The 26,650-nt window shown below is 41.8% G+C and overlaps 1 protein-coding gene across 1 annotated transcript; it reads left to right on the top strand.

Annotated features, from left to right (window-relative positions):
- Positions 1–925: 925 nt before the first annotated feature.
- Positions 926–16,658, top strand: LOC142979496 (uncharacterized). Its single transcript, XM_076124426.1, has 10 exons — positions 926–1,123; positions 6,056–6,227; positions 6,857–6,902; positions 11,750–11,952; positions 12,040–12,239; positions 12,349–12,527; positions 12,624–13,258; positions 13,338–14,862; positions 14,941–15,052; positions 15,163–16,658. The coding sequence occupies exons 2-10, from the start codon at positions 6,171–6,173 to the stop codon at positions 15,311–15,313; spliced, it is 3,108 nt and encodes a 1,035-aa protein (XP_075980541.1). The 5' UTR covers positions 926–1,123; positions 6,056–6,170; the 3' UTR covers positions 15,314–16,658.
- Positions 16,659–26,650: the final 9,992 nt, after the last annotated feature.

The following is a 26,650-nucleotide window of genomic DNA, read 5'->3' on the forward strand; positions in this document are numbered from 1 at the left end:
TAGGTTAGGGATTAAAAGTTCTTAATTTTTTTTGTTACTTGTGTACTGCTATCAGCTTACACTTCTAATTTCAGTTTTCTAGGACTTCAGGAAATACCTTAAAAATATTGATGATCCTTGTTTGCTTGGCTTGGCTCGTACTTCACTCGACTCAGAGATCGTATCCGATATGTCATGATTAGCAGTCGGATACATTACCGAGTGCGCCACGGGCGCAGTCAAATATCGCATGTTCAAGATTTTACACTTACAGTTAGTTCTATATAATATGTTATAGGTAATGTCTCAGTAATGTTCTGTTGAATCCTGGCCCATATCCTGAGTTATGATCATGTTATTCGGCGGATTTATTTTAGTGCGCAAGAATCTTTCTCCCCGTTTTAATTATGACTGCGTCACACATACCGTCGAGCCGTTTTACCTAATTTTGGTGGTCTGGTGGCGTAAGTAGGTACGGGGCACTGGGGCTTTCATTGAGTTGACGAATTACTAAATGGTTGTGATGTGTGTGATGTGTCGACCCATGGTGCGGCTTCGGTGGCGGCGGCGCGCAGAGCCGACGTGAAGCATGCAAGAGTTGCCATCGAGGGTCGCCGAACACACACTAACTTTGTCAATTACACAAATTGCTCGACGCTCATTACGGCGAGGCCCGCGGCGCCGCCCGCGCCCTGCGCTCGCCGACGCATCAGTATTCATCGGAAGCGCAATTAGCGAAGTGCATAGCCCCTCGCTAAGGCGCGCTGCGCTTCTCTCAAAGTGAAACATTACGAAAATGTCATTCGTCAAAATTTCCCCGAAGACTGTGGGGTGCGAGGCGCGGGCGGCGGCGACAGGCGCGCGGGGTCGCGGGGTGCGCGCGGCGCTCCCGGGCCGGCGCCGGGCGTCGGGCGCGGGCTGCACTCCGGCAGTGGCGAGCGCCCGCCCTCGCAGCACGCGCGCCTCGCGCCGCCTCCCGCCGCCGCGCCCCCGCACGCAAACTTACGACGCGCGAGTGACGATCGCACGATCCCAGTGTTAGCAGTGTTAGCCGTGTTAGTGCCGCACTCCACTACTCGTACCATACGTACATATACTGTGTGTCAGTGATTCTTGTGAATATCTGGAACTGTATTACACTCAGGTACCCGCTGTTTTATTCTCTCTATAATGTTATCAGAATAAGCACTTTACCAACAGTTTATTTTAAATTGACAATCTCACTTATTTTTAGCGTATTAAAGAACTCTGTTACATTATAAATTATTCGTGAAATTATTGGCGCCCACCGCGGGGCTCGCACGGACTTACTATTTTACTAGATGGTATTTTATCGGATTGGATTGACTTTAATTGAACTCATGAAAAGTTCGATTAAAGTCAATCCAATCCGAAATCATCTAAATGATATCATCTAAAGTTCCTTCTGATGCACGTTTAATGTTATGTTTAAAATCCTAGGGTTTGTACTAAGGTTGTTAAATTGTGGTTGATGTGCTCATTCGTAGTTTTTGTAAAACGTCGAGCCATTTTGTAATTTAAGTAAATGAAAGTCTTGGTTCGGTTTCTGAAAATAGGTATCGGTGGATCTTGACGGTTAAGAATTCAATGGTAGTTGTGGGTTGTTTGTGGTCGAATATTGTTAGAAGTTTTATTATCATTGAGTGCTGAGCACTGATAAAGGTAAGGTTTTTGTGTTCAGAGTGTGAGGCTGACGACATATAAGGTGTGCTCATATGTACATGAACAAGTTGTGTTGTTGAGTGTAGTCGCGTGTCGGACAGTTATGAGCGTCATATAGATTAGCGCAGGTGTTAGTAGTTAGTGCGGCAGTGTGAGTCATGACGCTGTGCCGGCGCAGCGGCCGCAGCACTCGCGCCGTCACTCGTCACCTCGTCGCATCGAGGTGCACGAGCGCGGCGCGGCGGCGGCGGCACTGAGCCACACGCGCTCGCGCAACTATTTACGCCTTAAACTAGAATAATGTCAAACAACTACATTTAAATTAAATATAACGTCGAAGTAGTGTACCAATAGCTCTTCATACTTGTTGCCTCGTTGAGAGAAAGTTTAAATTCCTTTCAAAATATTTTTGCCCAAACTGATTTCACTAAATATCCAAATAAAGAATTCATTCAATGTTGCTGTCATTAATTTCATGGCAGCTGTTTAAACTAATCGTCAACGTTTAGTTATCATTATGTCATAAGTTTCTCGCCTGTCGTTTGTGTAACCGATCTTAAATCAGCTCCGTGCTACAGCTTACATCAGGTACTACTAACTGTTAAACAGTAAGGAACTGGTGTACAGCTCACTAAACGTTAGTTTCTTGTAGAGAGGCGTGTGATTTATTTCACGCATTTTGATGTTAATATAATGATGAATGTTACAACAAGACTACTATGTCGTGCGTCAAGCACTCCTCACATTTTACTAAACCGCTTCTGAACTTAGGTTACATTACGGCTAAGTGACGATCTACATCTCGGAAGGGACAGGTTATTTCCTAAAATTAACTCGCCTTGCCAAGTGCGGGTACTTGGCACCGCATGTTTCAAGAACCGCTCATAATGTGTTCAAGCCTAGAACCTGATGATTCCACACGACGTTCTCCTTCACTTTCATAGGGTGTGTCAGTCTAAAAAAAACAAGCTACGTTCAAAATCTGTTTCACAAGTTTCTAAATTCCATTTCAGGCTTTTCGGGGGTGATTTTTAAATATAAAAGTATCTTTTGTTCCATTCAGAAACTTGAACTGTATCCAATTATAGATATGGGTGTAGTACTGTATGGGTTTGATGTGAGAGCATATAACCGTTTGATAGATTTAACCATTTATAGTATTTTAGACAGATAGATGAAGATGATGAATCTATCCGTCTAAAATACTATAAATGCTTAAAAAATATAGAAATTAACTGAGATATACATATACGTTTATCTCAGTTAATTTCTATATTTTTTACATGTAGAACATACCGTGGTGTAATGTTTTTTTCTTACCTTTGGGAACCGCTGTCGAGATTCCTTGTTCTGTGCTAACACGAGTGATAACTAGGACATCGCGCTATTTGTCTCAATATGAATATCAACAACACTCGTAGTACACTATCGAGTATGTTATGGTAGTAGTAGTAGCACATATTAATATTATAATCATTTTTAAATATAGCATTAGTCAGAGAGGTTAAATGACGTATGATGCAACATTATGGTTACTTTCGAATTGTATCTACTGTTATGTAGGTCGCAGGTGTATCAAAAAACTCTTGCGAAGTTCTTCACATCTGGTGACCAACACAAACTTACCCAAGCAGACTAAGTCTAAGGTTTCCAAAGTTCATCTCCATCATTTGATTGCGAATCAACGTACTCTTCTAAACGTTTAAAGCAAGCACAGTCTCGTCGAATATTACGTTAATTGTAAACTTATTGACATAACTTTGTGACATACATGGTACTTATTAGTTGCGTCACAATTTGATTCCAATAGGCATCATTTCCATACAGTTATCCATATACATAGTTATGTTTTTTTGTATTTAGCCTGTTATTTCTGTAAGGATTAGACAGAAGTAGTGTATGAGATACAGCGTGGATTCGCTATATTAATCCCAAAAAAAATATTATGCGAACTTTGTTGAGTAAGTATGTCTGTAGCGAGAGCTTGTCGTCTGCAGAGTGCTGTAATATACATTATTGCTCACCTCAGGAGCAGTCATCGTCATCAGACATTGACTTGGAAAGAACAATGCATGATATTATTATCCAAACATACCATTCTGTTCTGTATTATATTTTACTAGCTGACCCGCGCAACTTCGCTTGCGTCACATAAGAGAATCATAATTTTCCCCGTTTTTGTAACATTTTTCACTGGTACTCTGCTCCTATTTGGTCGTAGGTGATGATATATAGCCTATAGCCTTAATCAATAAATAGGCTATCTAACACTGAAATAATTTTTCAAATCGGACCATTAGTTCCCGAGATTAGCGCGTTCAAACAAACAAACAAACAAACAAACAAACTCTTCAGCTTTATTAGTATAGATAGAAGATAGAATAGATAGATGTAAAACTACTGTATCTGTGGCGCGGTTGGAATTAAGTATATCGCACTACTGATCTCTAGGTCTTGGGTTCAATTCTCGGGTGGAACAAAGTGCTATTGGTCTCTTCTAATTTAATTTACAATATTTCTCAATCGCAGCCCGCAGTTTGGTCAAGTAGCCGGTAAACGGCATTGGCCACTTCCTATTACATAGTAATAACACAGCTGCCTACATGTTCGGGTACAGTATTATGATGATATGGTATGATCTATCCGACCGATTTCGGCCATGGCGACCACTTCAACTCCTAATTAAGTCGGCGCTGATGCGCAATTTTATTAGAAAATTCACGTGTGCAGTGCAGACACGTGAGTTTACCGTTTATATAATTATAAACAATGGCAGCAGGTGGGCGAGCCGTTAAATCGTCGCGATTTGTATCGAGGTCTTTTTTGCGCCTCTCTTCAAAATCCCACGCCATTCAGGTCTCTGTGCTGCCGAACCTCCCCATTGAGAAGGATCAATGTATATGTATGATAGTATTATAGTTTATGTGAAACAGTATGATAATGATACAGTCACATTACCAGTGGCTGATATAATGTGAGAGCAGCAACAAGTCCTAGTGCTGGCTGCACATGATGTACATGATGTACATGATGTATATGATGTACAAGATGTATAACTACAAGTATGACAGAAGTGAAGGCGCTGGTTCAATGCCGCACTTGTACCGCTCCATCACGTTCACCTCGCGGAGGACCAGATAATAAGATAAACCTGATATCTGACACATCGATATGTTATCGATCCATCTCAATAACATTATATATTCTCTATCTGTCTTATATAAATAAATCGAAATAAATTTGAACATGATGCTTGGAACTGTTTTACACGAAATAAACCTTTTTTATAAATGAATATTTATTAATTATATTTTTTATTCGTGATTGAAGCAGGATTAAACAATATTAGAGATTGATTGTAAAAGCTAGGGGATTCCTACTGAATTTGTATTTCAATAGTCTAGAGAGATTGACGATTGCAACGTTAGATAAAAGCTTGAACAGATACTCGTACAATAGCAGCTATCAGGGTTAAAGTGAACTACTGTGATATACGTAGTATCAGATACGATGAGTTAGCGATGAGCTCTTTATCTGCGTATATCTGTACAACACACAGCACGAGTGCCGTCACACGCCGTAATGTTTATTAATACTGATGATTATAATGTCGATAACCACACAAATATTTATATAACATTATACTATGTAGGTACACATTACAAATGCTCGCACAAATTCATATTTTTTGTCTTTACTAGTTTTGACAATTAATGTTTGTTTGGTTGTTATACCTAAACAAGACCTTATCCTACCTTATATCATTAAAATCGATACGTTTTCTGGGATCTTGATCTTTAGTGAATTCGATTTTTATTTGCGCTTTTACGCAATCCCAAATCTTCAATGCAGTAATTCGATTTGTGTAAAAATACATTTTCTATCAATAATTTTCAATTACTGAAATAGTCTCACTGAGTGGCTCATCATAATTGTGCACTGTGAGCAATGGCGTATACCTCCGCGTTCTGATTGAACAAGCTTGTAGCGGTGCTCGAAAGAGTGACTGCTAACATACGCTTGTTTTCACGTGATCGGTACATAACATAGTAAATATGTAGGCAGGTATATATCGTATCTCAGCGCGTTTTCCTCTCAGCGACAGATACATGTGTACAGAGTAGAGATGAACCTCTCAGATATAATATAGATATAGATATTATTACAACTGTACCTAATCTTCAGATAGTTCATGACTTATTACTTATTTTGAAAAGATTTTCATGTGTTATGGCATTTTGAAAATATTTTACATTAATTAATCTAATCACGAATGATCTTACATGAACTTTGAAAATGACTAAGTGTACTACTATACAGTGTAGAGTGTGTGTATGTTTAGACACAGAGAGTATTAGTACTAGTACTAACGCTATGTATTTGTTTGTTACAGATGTGTGTCGACATGTGAAGTGCATAGTGTTAGTGTGTGCGTGTATGTGCGTGTGTGTGTGAGTGAGATGTGCGCGGCGCGACTGTGAGCGAGCAGCGGAGCGGAGCGCGCCGCGATGGCGGACGACAACACCATCATCGAGGGCACCGTCAAGTTCCGCGACGGGAAAAAGGTACAATCACGCATACATCTATATGACTAGTCTGTGTAATATCAATATAACTATGTTAATGTCGTTCATCTACATTTTATATGGTGTGGTCTGGCAATCCCTCAACACGCAAACTGTATGATTTGCCAGAAAAAAACCCCTATACAGATGTTAAAGACCGACCAGATGTCTGCGCAGGGCAAGCTCTTATTAAAAGTGGTACAACTTTAGACCGTGACATTGACCTTGATCATGATTACAATAATATGTTAAACCACAATCATAATACTTTTCATCAGTTCACGGATAAGTGCATCATACAAGTAATAGAATCAATAACGTTATTCATGACTGCATTTTAATTTTACCATGCTGAATGTTATAAGGCCTCAGGGCCTAACCCTTCCCCCATGTTTGGGGGGAGACCCTTTCCTTGCAGTGGGACAGTAATGGGTTAAAAAAAAGCTGAATTTTAGAGGCATTAGTGAGGACTAAGATTTAGCACGAATTACGGCTGATCACATGTTACGTTACTATCACTTTGTGTTTCAAGATGACTGATGACATTTCTGAGTCAGGATGCCATAGAGTGTTAGGTGAATATTTCAGTGTTGTAAGTGTGTAGTAAGGCGCGTGTTGTTTGTCCACAGTGGAAGTCGCGGTGGTGCGTGATGCGCAAACTGTCACCTGTCGCAGGTAAGATATCTCTTCACTTACGCTGAACGTGCATAAAGTGCGGTTTTGTTAATTAATTACTAAAGTAACAAAGATTTCATTTTGTGTTGTAGATTTCTTAATATGGCATCACTTTTATCTTAACACTTCGCAAGAATTATAATCATTGATATTTGTAACAAATGTAAAACGGTAAAAAAAATGTATTCTATGCAATGACCTTAATAACGCATTAGTCTTAGTGACTGTAATGTTAGATGTAAGTGTGATAAATAAATAAATAAATAAATAAATAAAACGTTAATCTTGTATGTTGTTAGTGCCGTGACTTCTTGTTAATAAAGTGGGGATTAATTTGTTAATATTTTTCCGTCAACTGTGTTCATTCCACGCAGACTAAACGCACAAAGGGAGTCGCACATTACGGTTTACTTTCGTTTGTTTGCGTCGCGTGGCGTCGCGCAACGTGAATGTCGCGGTGTTGTCTGTTCTGAGTGCCGGTGTCGCCGGACGTCGCGCGTCGTGTCACTCGGGGCGCGGTAATGGCGGTCTCGTTAACGTTGATTTGTCGCACTCTTTCTCTATACACTTCGCATTTATAAAGTCACTGGGACGTTCTGAAAGATTTAAATAGATCGACACTGTATACTTTGTGATTTCATACCACAAGAGTGAGTACTGAAGTAAAAGCAGACATTCTGAGTTGTAGAATTTTACAGACTATCCCCTATTACCCATATACCCTCTTATTCATAAAAATCTATGAAGTTATGAAAGGCTTACAAAGAGTTTTGTTTCTTTCACTCCTTAGCGAAATGAAAAAGAGAAAACATATTATAGTAGTTTTTTAACTAAAGTAGGTTTATAGTGTGTTCATTAATAAGAGTGTTAGTTTGTATTAAAAGTAGAGCAATAAAAAAGATCCAATGAGCACGCGGTCTCAATCGCGTTTAAGATATATGTCTATATATTAAACTATGTCGGAGTCGGCTTCCAGTCTCACTGGATGCAGTTGGATACCAGTGTTTTACATGGAGCGACTGCTTATTGGACCTTCACAACCCAGACACTTGACTTATAATACGATACACTTCGGTAAGACTGGTTGTCAGACTTGTAAGCTTCTGACTATGAACTGTTTGCTTCTGTTAACGACTCTCTAAGATCTTCGAAAATGACAATTACAATTTAACGAGCCTTCCGAAACACGGAAGAACTCGATATGTATAAGATGATCACTCATCCACAGAAAAACCGCGGCAAGCGTTGCTCAACCTCAAAAATTGATCCGTGCGGCTGTTGTCAACTAAGCCACGAGCTCTTCGTTTAAGATCCATTGCATTATAATATTAGTAATTATTATGTTTGGGGAGGTAAACGAGTCATAAGTAAAAATGTGCACGTATGTACTTATATATTAGTAGAGGAACACTGAAAAAACGACGGATGGATTGTGTCCTTCACACACACCTGAAAACGGAAGAGCTGAGTGCAGGAAGAAAACACGTCGTTTTGACCCTGAGTACCGCGAGATAAAGAACAATGATGGTGATGACTGTGAGTGTGACGTGTGTGCCAGTGTATTGAGTCGTGAGACGATCTTGATGTGCGCTGTCACTTACTGATCAGTTATGTTGACCGAGTGTCGAGCGTGCATGTCTCTGTGTCTATTCATTAGCTAAGCACGCGATGCATACGCCTCACTCATCTTATGGACAACTCATGGTGTCTCAATAGTAGAAAATAAAAACAACTGCTAACGGTTTCACTATCATGAATTTCTTTCCGCAAAATATTGTAATTTTTAGTTATATCTTACACGGAAAGCGGAAATCCGAAGTGTTGAGAGTTACTTCAATAATGGTTTTAGTTGGTTCAATAACGAGCCACACGCGGTGACGACTGCAGGCTGTTAAGAAGAATTCTTGTAGTAAATAATAAATAATCAGTGTCCTTCATATAAATAGTCCGTAATTATTCTGTAACAGTGTACATCGTGCAGTTAAGTAGTGGTCTACTGTTAAATAGAGTAAGAGCGTGTGTCGGAGCCGCAGGTCGCGTCGTGTCGTGTCGACACGCTGCATGCTCTGTGTAATGTACACTCGTGTAGTTAGTTCATTAGACGTCCCTCGGGCGTTATCACTACACGCCATTATAAGACCTCGTTGTTGTTACAAAGCGCTCCGCGATATGTTTATTTCTCAGTAACAACACAAGCTTACTATGAATATTCTCGTTTCTGTCGGGCTGCTTCTACACGTCCAAGGAGATAACAAGTACTTGACTAGCTCGGATATGCTCAAAGCACTTCTCAGTTTAGTTACCTACCTTTCAGATTATTAAAATATATGCTATAAATGTAGAACTAGAAAAAAGGGTGAATTGGCAGTGCAATGATGTAAATGAGTGTCAGCTAGCATAGGGTGTGTAGTAGTAGTTAGAGTGACGTAGTGAGACGAGGGCGGCAGTTAGCGCCACGATGAAGTAGTGCATGCTCTTCGACGAGGTGACGTGTGCCGCCGAGCGATGCGCGGTCACCGCTCATTAATTACCGCGCGGCCGCCGCGCCGCCGCCGCGCCGCGCCCTGCAGCGTCGCGCCACTAATTGAAACGCAAATTACGCGCGCCGCACCGCACACCGAGCACACGTCTCTAATGATCGCGTTTTAATCCACCGCGCACCGGCACAATTATTTAAACTCATTAATTGAACGGCACACAACTTGTTACCAATTTCACTAATTTGCATTTAAAATGTTATGTTGTGACGCAGCACGCGGCTGACTGCAGGTCAGTGCCGGTGGCGGGGCGAGGGCGCGGTGTGGCGCTCATTATTATGTCTGTGAACACCTACATTACGTACAAGTCTTACCGTCTCTCATAACGTTTAGTTATTTTAAATGTTAATTTGCCTGATTACACAAAGATACGGACATAAAACAATCCTCGTTGTTTGTTTGTGTTACTGTATACCTACTCTCACTGCAAGAGTTGAGGCGTTTTTAAGCGTCTTAATTACTTTCATATTGCACTACTGCTACGCAGTAACAAAGTTAAAGGAACTTTTTAGACTCGGGGGCGTGTCGAGTTATTTGTGTTCTTAAGTACATCGAGTGTGTAAACAAAACACAGTGACATTGTGCTAAGTATACAGTTGATAGATTTAAACGTAACACATAAACACAACGACATCGTCGTGTGCGGCGCCGGCGACACGGCACGGTGCGGCACGTCACTAGTGCGCGCGCGACGATAGACCGCGCCGCGTGTGGCCGGCCCCGGCGCTTTACGACTGAGGCGCTCTTTGTTCCGCTGTAAGCGCGTTTCCGTCAAGTTATAGCCACATAAATTACTTACAAAACACTGTAATCGTCGTGAAACACTCCGTCAACAAACTGAACCGTATTAATGTGTCGACGACGCGGAACCACTTCATATCCTAGTCACTCGTGAACAACAACAATGTTAACACGTTGTAATCATATAAAACTACATTAGACATGCTTCATGAATTAAGAGACTTACTTCTTAACATGTCACAATGTTATTCCGCTGGTTAACGAAGAATATATTTAAGTATGTCAGATAAGTGTCGGGTTTATGATTGACAGACATGCATGCAGTGTGTGTGTGTGTGTGTGTGTGTGTGGTGGGCGGAGAGGTCGATCATCCCTCACTGTCCGTGGCGCGATCTGTCTCTTCTCTCGTGACCAATACTCTCGTTCTGCTGCAATACAGCGCCTCTGTAGGACATTTTGCTAGTCTATATTGTATGTGTTTTAATCAGTGAATCTCCTTAAAATCTATAGCACTCACCGTGGTCTTTGCTTAATTTACTTGTTTATTAAAATAGCAGTCTCAGGTTACAAATTGTTTTAAAATTGACGAGGTGTGCGGATAAATAATATAATTATTGATAATATGCGAGTTTAAAATAGTTCGGCCCTTAAAGTAGAGGGACAATACTACGAACGTTGTCAATATAAATGTTACTGTAAAAGCCCGAACTGTGGTAAATCCTAAGATTTTCCGGTAAAACCTAAGATTTACCAACTCTCAATGGTAAAAGTCCGAAGAAGCCTGAGTTCAAAAACTATGTTACGATTTATAGAAAAATCCTCCTTCATAACTATGTTTATAACTATTTCACGGTATAATTATATACTGTGACATAGTAATAATTTTATATAGTATAATTTTTTTTTAACCACCCAGTAGGAGGAGCCCCGCGAAGCGGAGCTCCGGCGACATCTCGACATCATCAAGTGAATATAGGTAAAAGTTCGAAATAAAAGAATTGTTCGGACTTTACCATTGCGAGTTGGTAAATCTTAGGTTATACCGGAAAATCTTAGGATTTACCACCGTTCGGGCTTTTACAGTAACATAAATACACACAGTTATATACAGACAATACAGTAGATCCATGAGGTGCATTCCGCAGCAGCTCCGCGAAGACGTCAGTTTTATTGCGCTCGATCGATCAGTGAAACGTCACGAAGTAGCGCGCTGCTCGCCGCACGCCGCGCGCCGCGCGCCGCGTCACTTGCCTTAGCCTAGGGCAGTGGCTATATGCTCCACGCGTATTTATTAAACAATGAACTATCTGATGTTCACTCATGCCATCCATAAATATTAGCGATTTCTAGCAATTTCCTAGCATTTCGTTTCTTGTTCCTAACATTTAACTACAAAATGTACCACTGTGGTCCCTTATGTCGGACAAAGTGTAATTATATTTTCCTTTAATGTTATCAATGTCAAAGGAGGGTGTGTATGTATGATCATGATATCGTATAAATGATAGTAATATGGTCGGTGGTAAATGATTGTTGTGAAACGTGTGTAACGTGTGTGTGTGTGCACAGACTGCGTGCACCTGCAGCTGTACCGCGACTCGAAGGCGCGGTGCGGCGGCGCGGCGAGCAAGGCGTCGCTGTCGCTGCAGCACTACCTCGGCAGCGAGGCGGGCTTCACGCTCGACAAGCACTCCAACACGCTGGCGCTCGTGTGCCGCGACCTCGTCGCCATCCTCGCCTTCGAGACCCGCGAGAGACTCATCCAGTGGCAGGTGAGCGTCGTCAGCCGCGCTCGGCCGCCGCGTGCAGAGCGGTGCAGAGTGGTGCAGTGACGCTGACCCGTGGTGTGTGTGTGGCAGGTGAAGGTGAGCGCGCACCTCGGCGAGCCGCGCCACTACCTGGTGCTGGTGGGCGGCGCGGGCGCGGCGGGCGGCGCGGCGGGCGGCAACAAGCGGCTGCCGGCCGGGCCCGCGCGCCTGCACCTGCACGAGCGCCGCCTCGCGCTCACCGCCGGCGTGCCGCCGCGGCTGCTCGGCATCTGGGAGATCGCGCACCTCAGGTATTCGACCCTTAACGACGTCACCTAAACTAACCCGATTATTTATTTTACTCGGCTTTCTGGGTAATGCTTAACTTGGCTTCATATTAACGAATAATTTACGGTACAGACGTTATGGCGTGGTGGAGGGACGGTTTTGCTTCGAAGGTGGCTCGCACTGTGGCAAGGGTGAGGGGCTGCACGTGCTCATCACGGACCAGGCGCAAGAAATAACGCGCGACTTCGACCTCGCCTCGCAGGGACGACTCTCGCCCAGGAGACGACCTAATAACTTTAAGAGAAATGAAAGTATGTTAACGACATTACGTTATGTATTACATAAGTGGTATTTTTTATAAGCATATTCTTTGTATCAAATTTAACGTTTAACATTTATCGGTTTAGGCGTGGATAGCCCTAAATCACACAAAGCGTACCGGCCAGACACGCGGCTCTCAGAGCTGAACACGATCGATCACTCGCTGCCTCCCATGGACTTCCAGCACTACGACGAAGCGTGCGGCGGCGAGGAGGCCGGAGCTATCTCACCGTACTGGCCCTCAACAGAGCGAAGTCAATTTCAAGACATGGGTCTGGGAGACACTGCGTCCGTCCACGAGGGCGAGACGACTGACAATGCAGCGTGGGGAGGGGGGGTCGGTAACGTGACGCTCGAGAGGTGTATGAGCTGTATCTCTAAACTGGGGGCTATGTCGAGGTCATCGACCGCGGCGCTGACTCCCGGCGCCAAGCACTTCAGTCCCGCGTGGACCATGGAGCCGGTCCACGAGAGTGCGCCGGAGCCCGTCGCTCAATGTGATAGTTTACCTTCTAGTGCAACCGATAAGACTGAGGTGTGTCGCTGTCCCGAGCGACCGGACCGGCCCCCCGACAGACCCCCCAAGCCCACCAGGCTCGACCTCAACCTCAACAAGAGACCTGTGCTCTGCAGCTGCGCGCACACCGCGCCCGCCGACGACAAGTCCAGTAGAGTGGGACCCTATGAAAACTATGACGTGCCAAAACTACCATCAGCCGAGGTAATTATTCTGTTCCTTTCATCATTTAGTATATTGCCAATCAGATGATTTTAATCATAAATGTCATTTTGTTCTAAAGGTTGAAGGGGAGTACTACGACACACCGAAGCGACTTAAAGAGTGTCTCAATAGCGAATTATTCAAAGTTACCAAAAGTTCGACATCAAACTCTGTCATTTTAAAAAAGCCCTGCGGTTGTTTACTAAAGTTTGGCAAGAGACGAAGAGAGCCGACGATCATCGACTCGGAGGAGAACTTCCAGCCGGCAAACTGTCCCTGTCAGCGCGTCACGGACTGGGCGAACAATTGGATCAAACTGCCGTACTGCAGGAAAAACACCGTGTCCAGCGATAACTTAGTGCCGAACAAAGAGAACGTGATGCCGAACACCAGTGATCGAAGCGCGCTCTACGCCACTATTGATCTCTCGCGGAAGACGCGGAGAAAATCCCAAGTGTGTGACCGACACGACGACTCAACAAACTGTGAGTTCGCGCGGAACGGTAACGGCGCACGTTCTATAGAGATTGATGACGGCCCCCTCGCCAACTATGAGAACCTTAGTTTTGCTCTATCTTTAGAACATTACGAAAACGCTAAAGATCTACTTAAAAAGGCAGGAGTTACTCAGAAAGAATTAGACGCAATCAGTGCAAACCTTAAACCGGTTACTTTCGCGAGTGCTAACGGAAATAGTTTATGTACAAAGTGTGGACATCCGCAGAAACCGCGAGAGAGACAAAACCGTGAAGCGCTGACTGTCAGCACGAGTGATGATTACCTGATGATGGAGCCGAATGTCATGGAAACTAGTAAATTAGAGCAAAGCAAGCCGCCACCGTCAGGTTATACGCCGATGTCACCGATCGGTGGGTTCGCGTTCCACACCATGAAACATCCCGCGCGCAGTCCGATCAATAGGTTACTGGAAGAGAAGTCGGCGAGTAACCCGACTCTGTGCGGCCCTGAAGATACTCGCCGGACGGAGAGCCGCGAGTCTGGGGAGGAGAGCCGGCCGCAGCGCTCCTCCACTGAACGTATTGAGAGGATCGAGTACAGGAAGCGCTCGAGCTCGGCCGACTCTTCCCGCTTTCTCGAAGACGTCAAAGAGTTCGAAGGTAGCGTCGGTAGCCACGGCTCCAACTCGTCCATCGAAACATTACGGAACATCGCCCTCGACGACCGAGCGCCGACGCCTTGCGATTGTACCGCCGATAACAAACATTCGGACGCCGATAGTTCAGAAGCATCGAAGGGCGCTCGAAGTAAAGGTATGGTCCCCGCCAAGCGGTCGTCGTCGGTGCCGAGCAAGGCTGGCGGTAACAGAGACTCGTCATCATCTAATGACTCCGGGGTGTCGAGTTGTTCTCTGCGTCGAACCGGTGAACTTCCTGAATTCGAGTTACCATTGACGACGTCGGCAACCCGACGTCACTACCGCAGCGCTCGCCGTGCCGCCGCCTGCATACATACGTCTCTGCCTCGTCGTTCTAAGTCCACGGATCCACTGCGAGACTTCGCGACCATGCAGCGCGTGCGGGTTCCTGCCAAGTCATCGTCAGCCGAGGCCGAGGTGCCAGTGCTGACAGTGAAACCGCTCCGAAGTAAGTGTCAGCCTCTTGTAGCACATGGTCCCGTTATGGGTTATGTGAATGCAAGTAACGGTGTGTGTTTGCCTTCAGGTGTGATGGACACGCACAGCACGTCGAGCGGCACGTCCGACATGTCGGACTACATCGAGACGTTGTCGATATGCTCCTCACATTCTTCCACGGACACGCCGGTCACTATGAGGTCAGTACAATACTATAATGTGTTCGTTTCCTTTCTTATGCAACACTACTAAACTCGTATCTGCTAGTGTCGTTTCATTTCATTATTGTGATCGTGTACTGCGTGTGTAGAGTGATGCGGCAGACGACGAGCACGCTGCGGCCGCGCTCCGGCAAGGAGTACCAGAACCTGGACCCGCGCCTCACGTCCGTGTACCGCGCGCCGCACCCGCACTCGCACCCACACCCGCACCACGTGCATCACTACTCCAACTTACCGTAGACCCGCGTCGCTTGTACATATTATACTAGTTACTATTAATACTATGAGGATACAACGTTCGGATCAACCGGTCGGTGTGAACTAGCAATAAACATTCTCGCGAGAGGAAGAGTCGTCGATCGTCCGGTTGATTCAGCGTCGTGGTGAGCGGTAGATTAGGTCTGTACTTATTGATCTGTTTAAGAAGTATTATTTGGTGAGACGTGCGATTTGAGTTGTGTTGTGCGGTCTGTGAGTTAAGTGTGATCCGTCCATGGTCTGTCCCTCGTGTCGTCAGTCGTCTGCGACGTGACTTGTGTTTGTCGATACTCGCGACATTTACACTCTGCGCCGCGACACCTCATCACACACGCACAGGAACTAGTTTCACTAATATAATTTATGAAAACGCTGATTCAATAAGAATTGTTGGTTCTTATTAAGTTTACGCAAAATTGTTATTGTTTATCAGAATCACTTGTAAGTTGTATGTAGTGAGGTGTCGCGAGCAGACTCTACGAATTTATGTATGTTTGTATGTAGTCCTCAACTGCTTGTCAATACTCGCCACACGTTCGTTTACTCTTCGTCATTACACCTAGATCTGCCTATGTACCATGTATGTAACCGAAGCACTCGCCGTCGCGTGCCGTGCTGTGTCGTGTCGTCTCATACCGTGTCGTGACGTGACGTGACGTGACACGTGCACGCGAAGCGTTTCATATAAATGCTAGTTACGATGCGATGGGAAACTGAACGAATTACAAAACAGGTGAAATAAATTAACTATTGTTAATAATTTTTGATTGCGTATAAATTGTACACACGAACATTGTAAGTAGCGTAAGAGCGAGTATGACGATGTCGACGTCGCTCGCGCGTGACGCGATGACGTCACTGTACATAGTGTATCGTATAGTTATAGCCCTCGTCGACTTGTTTAGAACGATGTAAATGATATATTAAATATTATTACTAAATAATTTATATAAATTTAATCTCTACAACGACTCTCTTGTCTCTACTTTGTTACGACGATGTAATATTTTGATATTCGGAGTTTATGTGAGGCGCGCGCGTCTCACTCTCGCAACGATAGCAATAAGCGCAGGGAGCGGTGTGTACCGGCATGTACCGGCATGTACCGGCATGTACCGGCATGTACCGGCATGTAGTGACATGTACGGTGTAGAGAGCACGTGTGTGGGTCGGTGAGAGGCGGGCGGGCGGCGCGGCCGTCCTCGACGCCGCGGCGCGCCCAAGACTGGAATTGTAAGCAGGTTGTTTAGATATTACGCTAGCGAATGAATTTATATTATAACAAAAACTAATGTTAATAAACTTGACATTTCTCAATAAAACCATGAATAACTAACAAGAGCTTTTCATTTCCCTTACTCTCTACAGCTGAGCTCTGCGCTCGCGACGAGCGAGGGAGCTGTGCATGCGACCTGCTTGTATTTAGCGTTAGTAGTATGATCGTGCTCACTCACGAATATGAGGATACACTTGGGCTCACTTGTCATTGTTTAATGCTATATTATGGTTTAAGAAGAAAAACATACATCCCGTATCTAGCAGTTTCAAGCGTGCAAACACGTGACGTTAAAGACGGGTGAAACACACACATATAATAACTACTAATAGTGCCAACGCGCCAAAGTATTCGCAATAAATACATCAATTGGATCCAACCTCAGTGACAGTAGTTTTGTGAGGAACCTAAGTACGGGGAAGTTGATGAACATTCTAGCGAAGTGATGTAGGTGGTGCAGGCGCTGCGGAGCGACGACTCGACTTGTTTTTTGTTGAGTATGTATTAATTACGTTAGTGTTGGTGTTGTGGAGCACGGAGGACAGAGGGCGGAGGGCGAGGGAGGCTAGTTCACAACTCGGCGCTAGTTCTGCCGCCGCCGGCGAGTTTACTTCGGCGAGCAGTTGCGCCGCACAAAGCGACCACCGCTTTGCTTTTATTATACTTAATTTATTTTTAGTGTATGTACTGCAGGGCTATTTTATTCGAAACAAAGAGTACACTAAACATACTACGTTCATTACATTAGAACAACTATTAACTTCATCCAGTGCCTAGTTTAATAAAAGAGGCAGAACCAATAACTTTCAAACTCAAAAACATGATTTATACCGACTCATCGAGACAAAGCAACTTTCAACAAGCTTTTATTGATTGAAAATGATCAATAAATAAAATTTATAGCCATTATGCCTCGTATATATGTGAAGTTGTCAAATCACTTTTATAACATAGATTACCTGTTTATGATTTTTATGAGAGGGCGTGCAACTGTGTATGTGTGTATGTGTGTGTGTGTGTGTGTGTGTGTGTGTGTGTGTGTGTGTGTGTGTGTGTGTGTGTGTGTGTGTGTGTGTGTGTGTGTGTGTGTAGGTGTGGTGAGTCACGAGAGTCACGCCGGAGCAACGTTCAACACGAGCAGGCAGGCGCGGGAATCAAACGCGCCGTCGTCCTTCACTCTCGCTGTTGTAATAGCCGTATCGTATCGGTGCACGAGAGCAGCACTATCGACCACTGCGCCAGCGCATGGACGACCATCAACTATATTTAATTGATTTATTGACTTATTGTGTATGTGTACAATACTGAACAAGCTTCGGGAACCTAGCAAGTGGTGGCTGGTGAAATGATCGACACGTTGTATGAAACATGATTGTGAACATTTTGTTGTCTTGTTCTTCGCTATTGAGGGAGATCAATCGAATATGATACGACCAGTCTGCTGAAAAGTGTGAAGTTTGCTAAATCTAAGGGGTCAGATTATTGTAGTCCTGTAACTTCAAACGTCATTACCGGTTTGTTAAAAAATAACAATGTCTAATTGATAATTATCTAGTATTCTAGTTACCATAAAAATATAGCCTGCATCAGGATATTCACTAAGCATTCAATTAGTTCTTGTTGAAGAAAAGATTTGATATAAACAATATATCGATTATCGATTTATCATGTACACCAGTACGTAACGTGCAGATAGCGCGCGCACACCTCCGCGCTGCTACCACGAGCACATCACGTGCGCGGCGAGCCCTTCATGCGAGTGACGTCACTGCACATCATATAACTTCTGTTCGATAACAGTGATAACACGAACTCGAGGAAGTGTCGCCGCACCACATAATCCGCTAATCCCTCCTAAATCGATATCGCGGTTTATTCGTTTATTAGTTACATTAGCTGGTACGTTAGTGGTCTATGATCTATTACACGATTGCATCAGCTGTCTGCGCATGCAAGATTACTTTAATACCATTATTATTTCATAAATGTGACTCTGAACTAAATATGCTGAAGTGGCTTTTTATTATGTTGTTTTTGGAGCAGCTCGCTATCGATTCTGACTATCTACAATGCTTTCACTTTAAACACCGCCATCGGTGTGCGAGCACATCTCGTCACAAACTTTCTTAAAACGTTTGACTCTTAGTAAAAATAATCGAGGAAAAGCGGACACACGGAGACAACAGGATTGTCGCTCTACAGCGCACTCTCCCTCTTTTGCCTCCGTCTGACGGTGCCGTCAAGTGCCCTGGTGTGTAACGGCCTAAGGAGAAAGGATGCAGAGAATCTGGCCGTAGTAGCCGCTACCAACATCTTACATAAGCCCTGTGCTGGACATAAACACTATTCGCCTGGCTCTGCTCGTAGCTGCTACTACGGTGAATCTTTTAACTCAGATATCACGGTTCAAAGCGTTGACTGCATATTTTGTCAACTTGTGACCAAAACCCTGACCTGCTTCAAGCTTAATATGATACATGACAATACTAATGCGCTAAGCTTGACTGGCCATTTAAAGATTCCGTCCATAATAATAACTAATAACTAAATAATAATAAAACAACATAATAATCTAATTCTTGCAGTTATGTAAATTTGACATCATTATGGGCGAGGTCGCGCGTCGCGGGTGCAATATTGAACATCAATCACATAATATTCGAGTGTTACGCGCTAATCTTTATTGTGACAAACTTTAATAGCGTTATCCGTTATAATCATTGTGATTGAATTCAATCGCCGCAATACAATCCATCATTTAATTTCGTTCGTAAGGAGCACGCAAAACATTCAAGGAAGCGGAGATACATAACAGTGTTTCTAAGCAAATTTTTATAGTAGAAGTCTATAGTAATGGATCAGCTAAGAGGTGATTTAACTTTACAATTATCTCGATTCAGGCTATTTTCGACCCCCCTATAATTTCGTTGTGGAAAAAACAAGAAGCCTGCATTTTCAGCAACTTATTAGTAATTGTATAAGCATTATAACATTTAAAATTTCAGTCAATTTGAAACAGTAGTTTAAGAATGACAACTTGTTAAACTTTCTGGCCAGGTCGATCTATTTATTTTAAACGTAAAACATTTTTAATATTGGCATGATAATAACTTAAGACAGAAGGTCCTTTAAGTAGAGACTAAATAGATTAATCGACTTAGTGTTACATAGATCTCACAGCTTTTTACGGCAGAGAGACTGAGCTGCGAGACTTGGGGTTTTTTACAGGATGTTTTTGATGGCATTTTGTTTTGTTTGCTCCCTCTTTTGGAATCCTTATCTCTAACTAGCTGATCCGCGCAACTTCACTTGCGTCACATAACAGAGCATGGGTCATAATTTTCCCCATTTGTATTACATTTTTTATCGGTACTCTCCTCCTATTGATCGTAGCGTGATGATATATAGCCTATATCCTTCTTCGATAAATGGGCTATCTAACACTGAAAGAATTTTTCAAATCGGACCAGTAGTTCCTGAGATTAGCGCGTTCAAACAAACAAACAAACTCTTCAGCTTTATAATATTAGTAAAGATTAGTAAAGATTTAATGGGGTGATGTAGAGGTAGCATTTGTTTCAATACGATACAACGACATCGTGTATCAATACTTATGCACTTATCTCAATCATGATCGATTAATCTCCGTTTAATATTGAATAACGAACATGGGCGAAAGTTTCGAAGTCTATCAATATTTGTTTTGAATAATATTTAATGTTATTTTACGCCGACGTAGAGACATAATTCAAATTCTCTAGAATTATAGTAGACATAGATCTAAGCCGGGTTTTACCTAATGCATTAAAATGTGAATGAAAAATGTAATTGAAAAGAGGACGCAATTGAAACATTGTCGCCCTCCAGACTGGGGGATGTGGTTATTTTTCATTATACCTCAGAAGTGAGTTCGAAGAATGATCTGCCTATTTGCTTGCGGCAACAATTACACATGATGTCTATGATGTCTATACAGAATATCTATGAAAATAGAATAATAGTATACTTATTTTAGTTTATCGAAGGCCGTTTTGAAGTCCACACAAACCGATCTTAGGTCCCATGGTACATTTAGTTTGGTCTGACAATATTCAAAAAGGAGGTAGACGTCAAGCACACACATCTGACTTATCTCGTATACAGTATATTTTTGAGAAGAAAACAAGATGTGTCGATCTCACTTATCGTGAGAAAGGACAAGATGAAGAAAGAAGTTAGACTAAAAATAAATAGATAAATAACTCTGCGTGGTTATAATGGAAAAAAATTATTACCAGAAAATATTCATCTTGCTCCTGTCGTTTTCTGGAAATCGGCTTTATTCTAGGTCGTTTCAAGTAATTTGATAATGTGACTGAACGATAAAGGTATTAGATATATTTAAAGCATTTTTACAAACGTTTTCTTAACTTGTTTGTAACTCAAATAAGTAAATTGAATTGACAAGTATCGTAACATGTATGCAATTCACGAGCGTTGTTAAATTTTTGACGACATTCACTAACAGTTTTATTGTTTGAGGGCATAATTAATATTGAACGTTGGATGGATTAACGTATCAGCAATCAGCTTGTTATCAGTGTCAGCGGCGCGGCTGTACACCGCTCTACGGCCACGGCTCGAGCCCATGTACAATATCGTGCTAATCTCTGGAGCATATCTAATTATTGTTTACAGTCAACAATGTGCCAAGTGAAAGAATGCTCGACTCACAATGACGCATCATGTTTACAGTTGTGTTGATATTCATCGTTACGATGCATACAGTTGAAGCGCAGCATCTCTGGCACTTGAACGAGATGACATTATAATAACAGTGTATTTGTATGTAAGATGTTATCGATGCTCAACTTTCTGATAATAAATGACCCGTCGAAGGACACCCGGTACAAGTACCCCGGCAAATTACGGAACCTCCTAGACAAGGAACTAATTTATTTCATTAGGCTACGGTGTTAAAATCTGTGAAAGAAGAATTTACTGAAAGTTTGTCTTCAATGTAAGCGCTACGAAAGAAGACATCTTTATACTAGAAATAGGTCCAGTATAGCAAAGGAATAAGTTACAAAGAAACATCATCATAGGCTCGTCGCCGCGGCGTGTCTATTGCATATGATTGTAGTGGTGTTAGATAAACGGATACCTCTAGAGGAGGAACATCTTCGTTCTTTACTGAAAAGTTGAGGAAAGAGCCCATGGCTGATGAAGTTAAGCATATCTCATGACTGTTAGTAGCGCGTAACAAACAAATAATCACACAAATTGTTCAGAACTATTTGTATCATGTTAGTGTTGCGGACAGGCTAAATAGAGCAACTATGAATAAGTATTATCTAAGATTTGTTAGACCGGCAATCGAATAGATTATAAATATTAGTCCCTAACACGTTGAACTTGATAATGTAATGACACACATGAGACGTTATCAGCGTGTATCTCACCGTGTACTGTGTGTTGTGTACAGTGTATACTGTACAGCTTGTCTGTCAACAAACACGTGGTTTATCTGAGCACCGAGCATTATCGACACCTCGCCGTCATCCATCAATGATAAGCGATCTCCGCATCCACTTGATATAATGCGTCTTAAATATCTAAAAGGTTTGTATTTTAAATTGTATCCATCGTGTTAGGAACTCATTTATGTGTATGTCGTAACGGATAGTTCATAGAGCCATTTAGATAGTAAAGGTGAGATCCTAGCGACGAGTAAACAACTAGAAATGATTGTGATAGAGAACTCCTAGCGATTGGCGCGAGGCCACGCTAGCTTCAAAACTGCGCTAACAAATAAGCATCCGGAATGTTTTTTACGTGGTATTTTCTGGAAAGGTTATCGTAAATACTATATTTTTATACTAGAACTTCTCACGTACAACCAACCACCAAACTAGATTATTTTATAACTAATATATTTTATAACATAGATTATTTTTTATTACGACCTCAATAATGTCTATCTCAAAATACTTGCAATTTTTTAAAATCATTTTTAGTGCTTTTATTGCACCAAAAATTACGGGTTGTTTGAAAAAGAACAGATATAAAGCATTTTTATTGATCTCCTTATGAGTATCAGTGATGTGACAGTGTAATAGGGCCGAAAATTTTCTAAATGAACCGACCCCTAGCTAGTTGAAAGTAGTGGTTTAGAACAAAACGGTTAATGAAGGCCATCGATAGAGAGCGGCAGAGCGAGGGCAACTGTCGGCCGGCGTGTTCACTTGGACGGCGGATCAATCAGCGCGGTGTATTGATACCGGCCACACGTCCACGTCGCCGCCGCCTCACCGCCGGCCGCCGCGCGCTAATTAATACAAGCAATGTGCACTCGTTGGCCAGTATTTAAGGCGGTGATTGTGGCGGCGGATCAGTGCGCGGATCGCTATCGATATCATTATTACGATAACGAAGTATCACTGATACAAGTAATTCCCCTAACGGTTGTCGATTGAGCGCAGATTATTGAAAATGAGTCCAACAGGACACCGCCTGACACAGACGCGACCTAAATGTTATAAATAACACATGACTTGTGTCCTATAAGAATGTTTCACGTCCTACTAACATGGTTCTAATTAATGTCTCACAATAACGACAAAATACAACAAAATTGAATATAGTGACACAAACAGACTCAAAATGAAATCGTGGCTGACGAAATGTTCAAATGTCTGTCCGTGATTATATTATCAGTAACCATTAACACGGACTCCTCTCCTGAGTGTTGACGTGGACGAAGATGTGATGCAGCGCAGAGGTGTTGACTTCCCGCACTCGACAATACATTGCACTAGAAGTTCACACATCACAACAACACTCACAAACAATGATATGAAAGTGTACTTTGTTCAGTAGATCAGTATTACCGTAGATCAGTATCACAGTTTTATTTCCAATGTATAATGATTGAAACACAACGCAACGATCAGTATCAGTAATGATGTGTTAATTGGATACAAGGTGATTTAATTAATTGATTACGTCATTACGTCAACAATACATATAAATATACAATGAGATGGCATCAGTACGCTCTTATCGTTCAGTTTTTGTATGATCGCCTGATATCATTTGTAAAGCAATCAGTTGTGCGACGAGTAAACATATCTTTACATTATTTTAAATCAATTCTCTACATGAGCAGATGTTTAAATGACCAAACAAGTAAATATGGTATGATATGTAATGAATGCTGCTAAAAAGTTACAATGATGTATCTGGAACGGGGATAGACAAGAAATAAACCACATATTATGAATAGTAAAATAAATAAGGGGAGGACACGACAAAGTGTGTTAAATTTTCGTCGTAACTGATTAAGAAATATAGAATGGTAAGTAAATACAGAGTAGGAACAAATTAGAGAAAATTTGAATAGTCAAGTGCTTTATAAAATCTGAGATTCCGCAGATGTCGACGATATTCATTATTCGCAAATGTTATTACTTGACACGTGACCGTATATAACTAAAGTGAGTGAGTGTGATAGTGACGTGATATGATTTCACAAAAAAACTAGTTGGTCAGCGAGTAACAACGACATTGTACTACGACACGACGCGAGCAGCGCCGTAGTGCCGCAGATACGAGTAAAGTGCACGATACACTGAGTGAGAGTCAAGTGAAAATAACAATAAAGTGCTTTAAGATAGGTCTCCAGTTCTCCACGATGAACCACTGCTACTACAAAAAAAGAAAAGTGTCTCACACTCTCCCAGTACAAAAATGTCTAGAGTCATTGTATCAAGTCTGTTTTATCTTTATATTAGTAAATTTTTGTTAGAAAAATATGTATTTTTGCATTCAGTTCGTTGTGTGTTTTAGTGCCAAAAAATAGACAGTTCCTTGTATGAGCAACACTTAAGCAAGTTAGTTTAGTTTCGCTTCGTTCTCATTGTGTTATAAAGTTTAGACGAGAGACGATACGCGCGTGACGTATGAGCGCCGCCTGTGACGTCACACGCGTATTAATCTCCACACGCTGGGAATACATTATAACTTCACTCATTTATTTTTCACAAAAACAGTCACAAAAACTGCACACTCGTATTTTAGGCTTTATCTATATTACAGTACTGTATTCTGTCCGTGGTTAGTTGCAATATCAGCGCTGCTTCGTGATCTTTCGCATCTTTTATCAAATATTTTTTAGATATTAAGTTTATTGTAAAAGTTGGTTTAATTGCATTAATTGTTATGGCTAGGATTGCAAAGTTAGATCATTTCTTCCGCAAGGCGCGCAGTACAGAGATTATGTGTGGAAGTGTGCTCCGCGCGCCGCGACTAGCTAGTTTATGACAAAAGTGGAACTCATTAAAAACTACAGATTGTGTGCTTTTGCAGGCGACACTCATTTCAATGGATGGCGCCTGATTTGTTAACAAGTACAGGTTTAGCTTTCGATGGAGGAGGCCGAATGCCACTAATACTCCGGTCAATTTAGACATTTGACCCACGACAAATTCAGGGGAAGCTGAAAATTCTTAAAATTGTTTAAATTATAATTATAAACATTGTCTTAAAAGTCCCAACCGATCCCATGTAAGGAAAAAATTTTAGCGGGGTAATAAGGTCCAAAAAATGAGTTTTTCGCGATTTTCTTGAAAACGGTAAGTTTTATCGCAAAATTACCCCAGACATAATTTGTAGATCAGGGAATTTCCTATAAAAAAGGTATCAATATTTTTTTCCCTAAAAGCCTCCGCTTCTGAGATATAACGATGCAAAACCTCTGGAAAAGGATTATGTATTGAGAACCATTCCAAAAGTTTTCGTAAGTCTTTAGCATCTTTTTTTACTCGTGAATCACTTGCATCAACATGCTGCTCGGTCGTATCCATCCTAACATTAGCCAGATCTTCTAATTTTTCACAAACTGTATTCATTGCATGCATACTATAAACCCATTTACTTATGACACTCTGTTTTGTGCTTCTTCCTCGAGCAATACCTCCATCTGTCTTCATAGCTTTCATCATAGACTGCTCAATTACCATGTCCGTTGAAGTGCCACAGCTTAATTTGTCTGAACGTCTCACAGTGAAGAATCCTTCTGAAAATTTTTTATAGACTTCAGGATCTATGAAATTCTCTAATTGTAGCATATCCTGCAAGTATAGGTGTGCAGACTTAGCATACGGAAAATGTCCAGACGCGTGAAAGTAAGGAAGCATTTCTTTGACGCAGTTTAAATGAGCTTTCCAATCCCCCATACGTTCAGCTCTTAAAAACTCTTTAAGAATTGAAACCATATAAAAATATTGAATTCAAAGTTTCGCTGTTGGTCCTCGTTCCTCATAATCCTTAAGTTTTTGATTCAGTTTATTAAGTAAAGCTCCAGATATTTCATCATTTTCAATATCAAAAAATTATTGATACCTTTTTTATAGGAAATTCCCTGATCTACAAATTATGTCTGGGGTAATTTTGCGATAAAACTTACCGTTTTCAAGAAAATCGCGAAAAACTCATTTTTTGGACCTTATTACCCCGCTAAAATTTTTTCCTTACATGGGATCGGTTGGGACTTTTAAGACAATGTTTATAATTATAATTTAAACAATTTTAAGAATTTTCAGCTTCCCCTGAATTTGTCGTGGGTTTACTGATTTTTTGGTCTAATTTGACCGGACTATAATGCCGATCTCAACATGTTATACACTTCAAATAGAGTTCTTTCTGATTTGCGAAATGTGCGTATTCACAAAGTCTATAATGTGGTAAAATGCTTTTTTATTTAGATCTAAATTTTTCGAGACTCATTACCAGTTTTTGCTAATTGGATCAAATGACATGATTGGTGTGACGTCACATACACACACTCAGATGCACACACATATACCTCTATATACGAACACTGCAGAATGGCGTCGAAGCGAGCAAATGTACGGGAAATATTCATAGCACGTAAACGATTAAACGCGACTTTATGAAAAATTTGAATATAAATTATAACCGTCAAAATTAGTTTACGCTCTCGACATACATCATAAGTTATAATAGTACTTGCGCCTGTGTGCGTGTGTGTCGGTCTGTATGTA

Source organism: Anticarsia gemmatalis, chromosome 16 (genome assembly GCF_050436995.1).
Source record: "Anticarsia gemmatalis isolate Benzon Research Colony breed Stoneville strain chromosome 16, ilAntGemm2 primary, whole genome shotgun sequence".
Lineage (NCBI taxonomy): Eukaryota > Metazoa > Arthropoda > Insecta > Lepidoptera > Erebidae > Anticarsia > Anticarsia gemmatalis.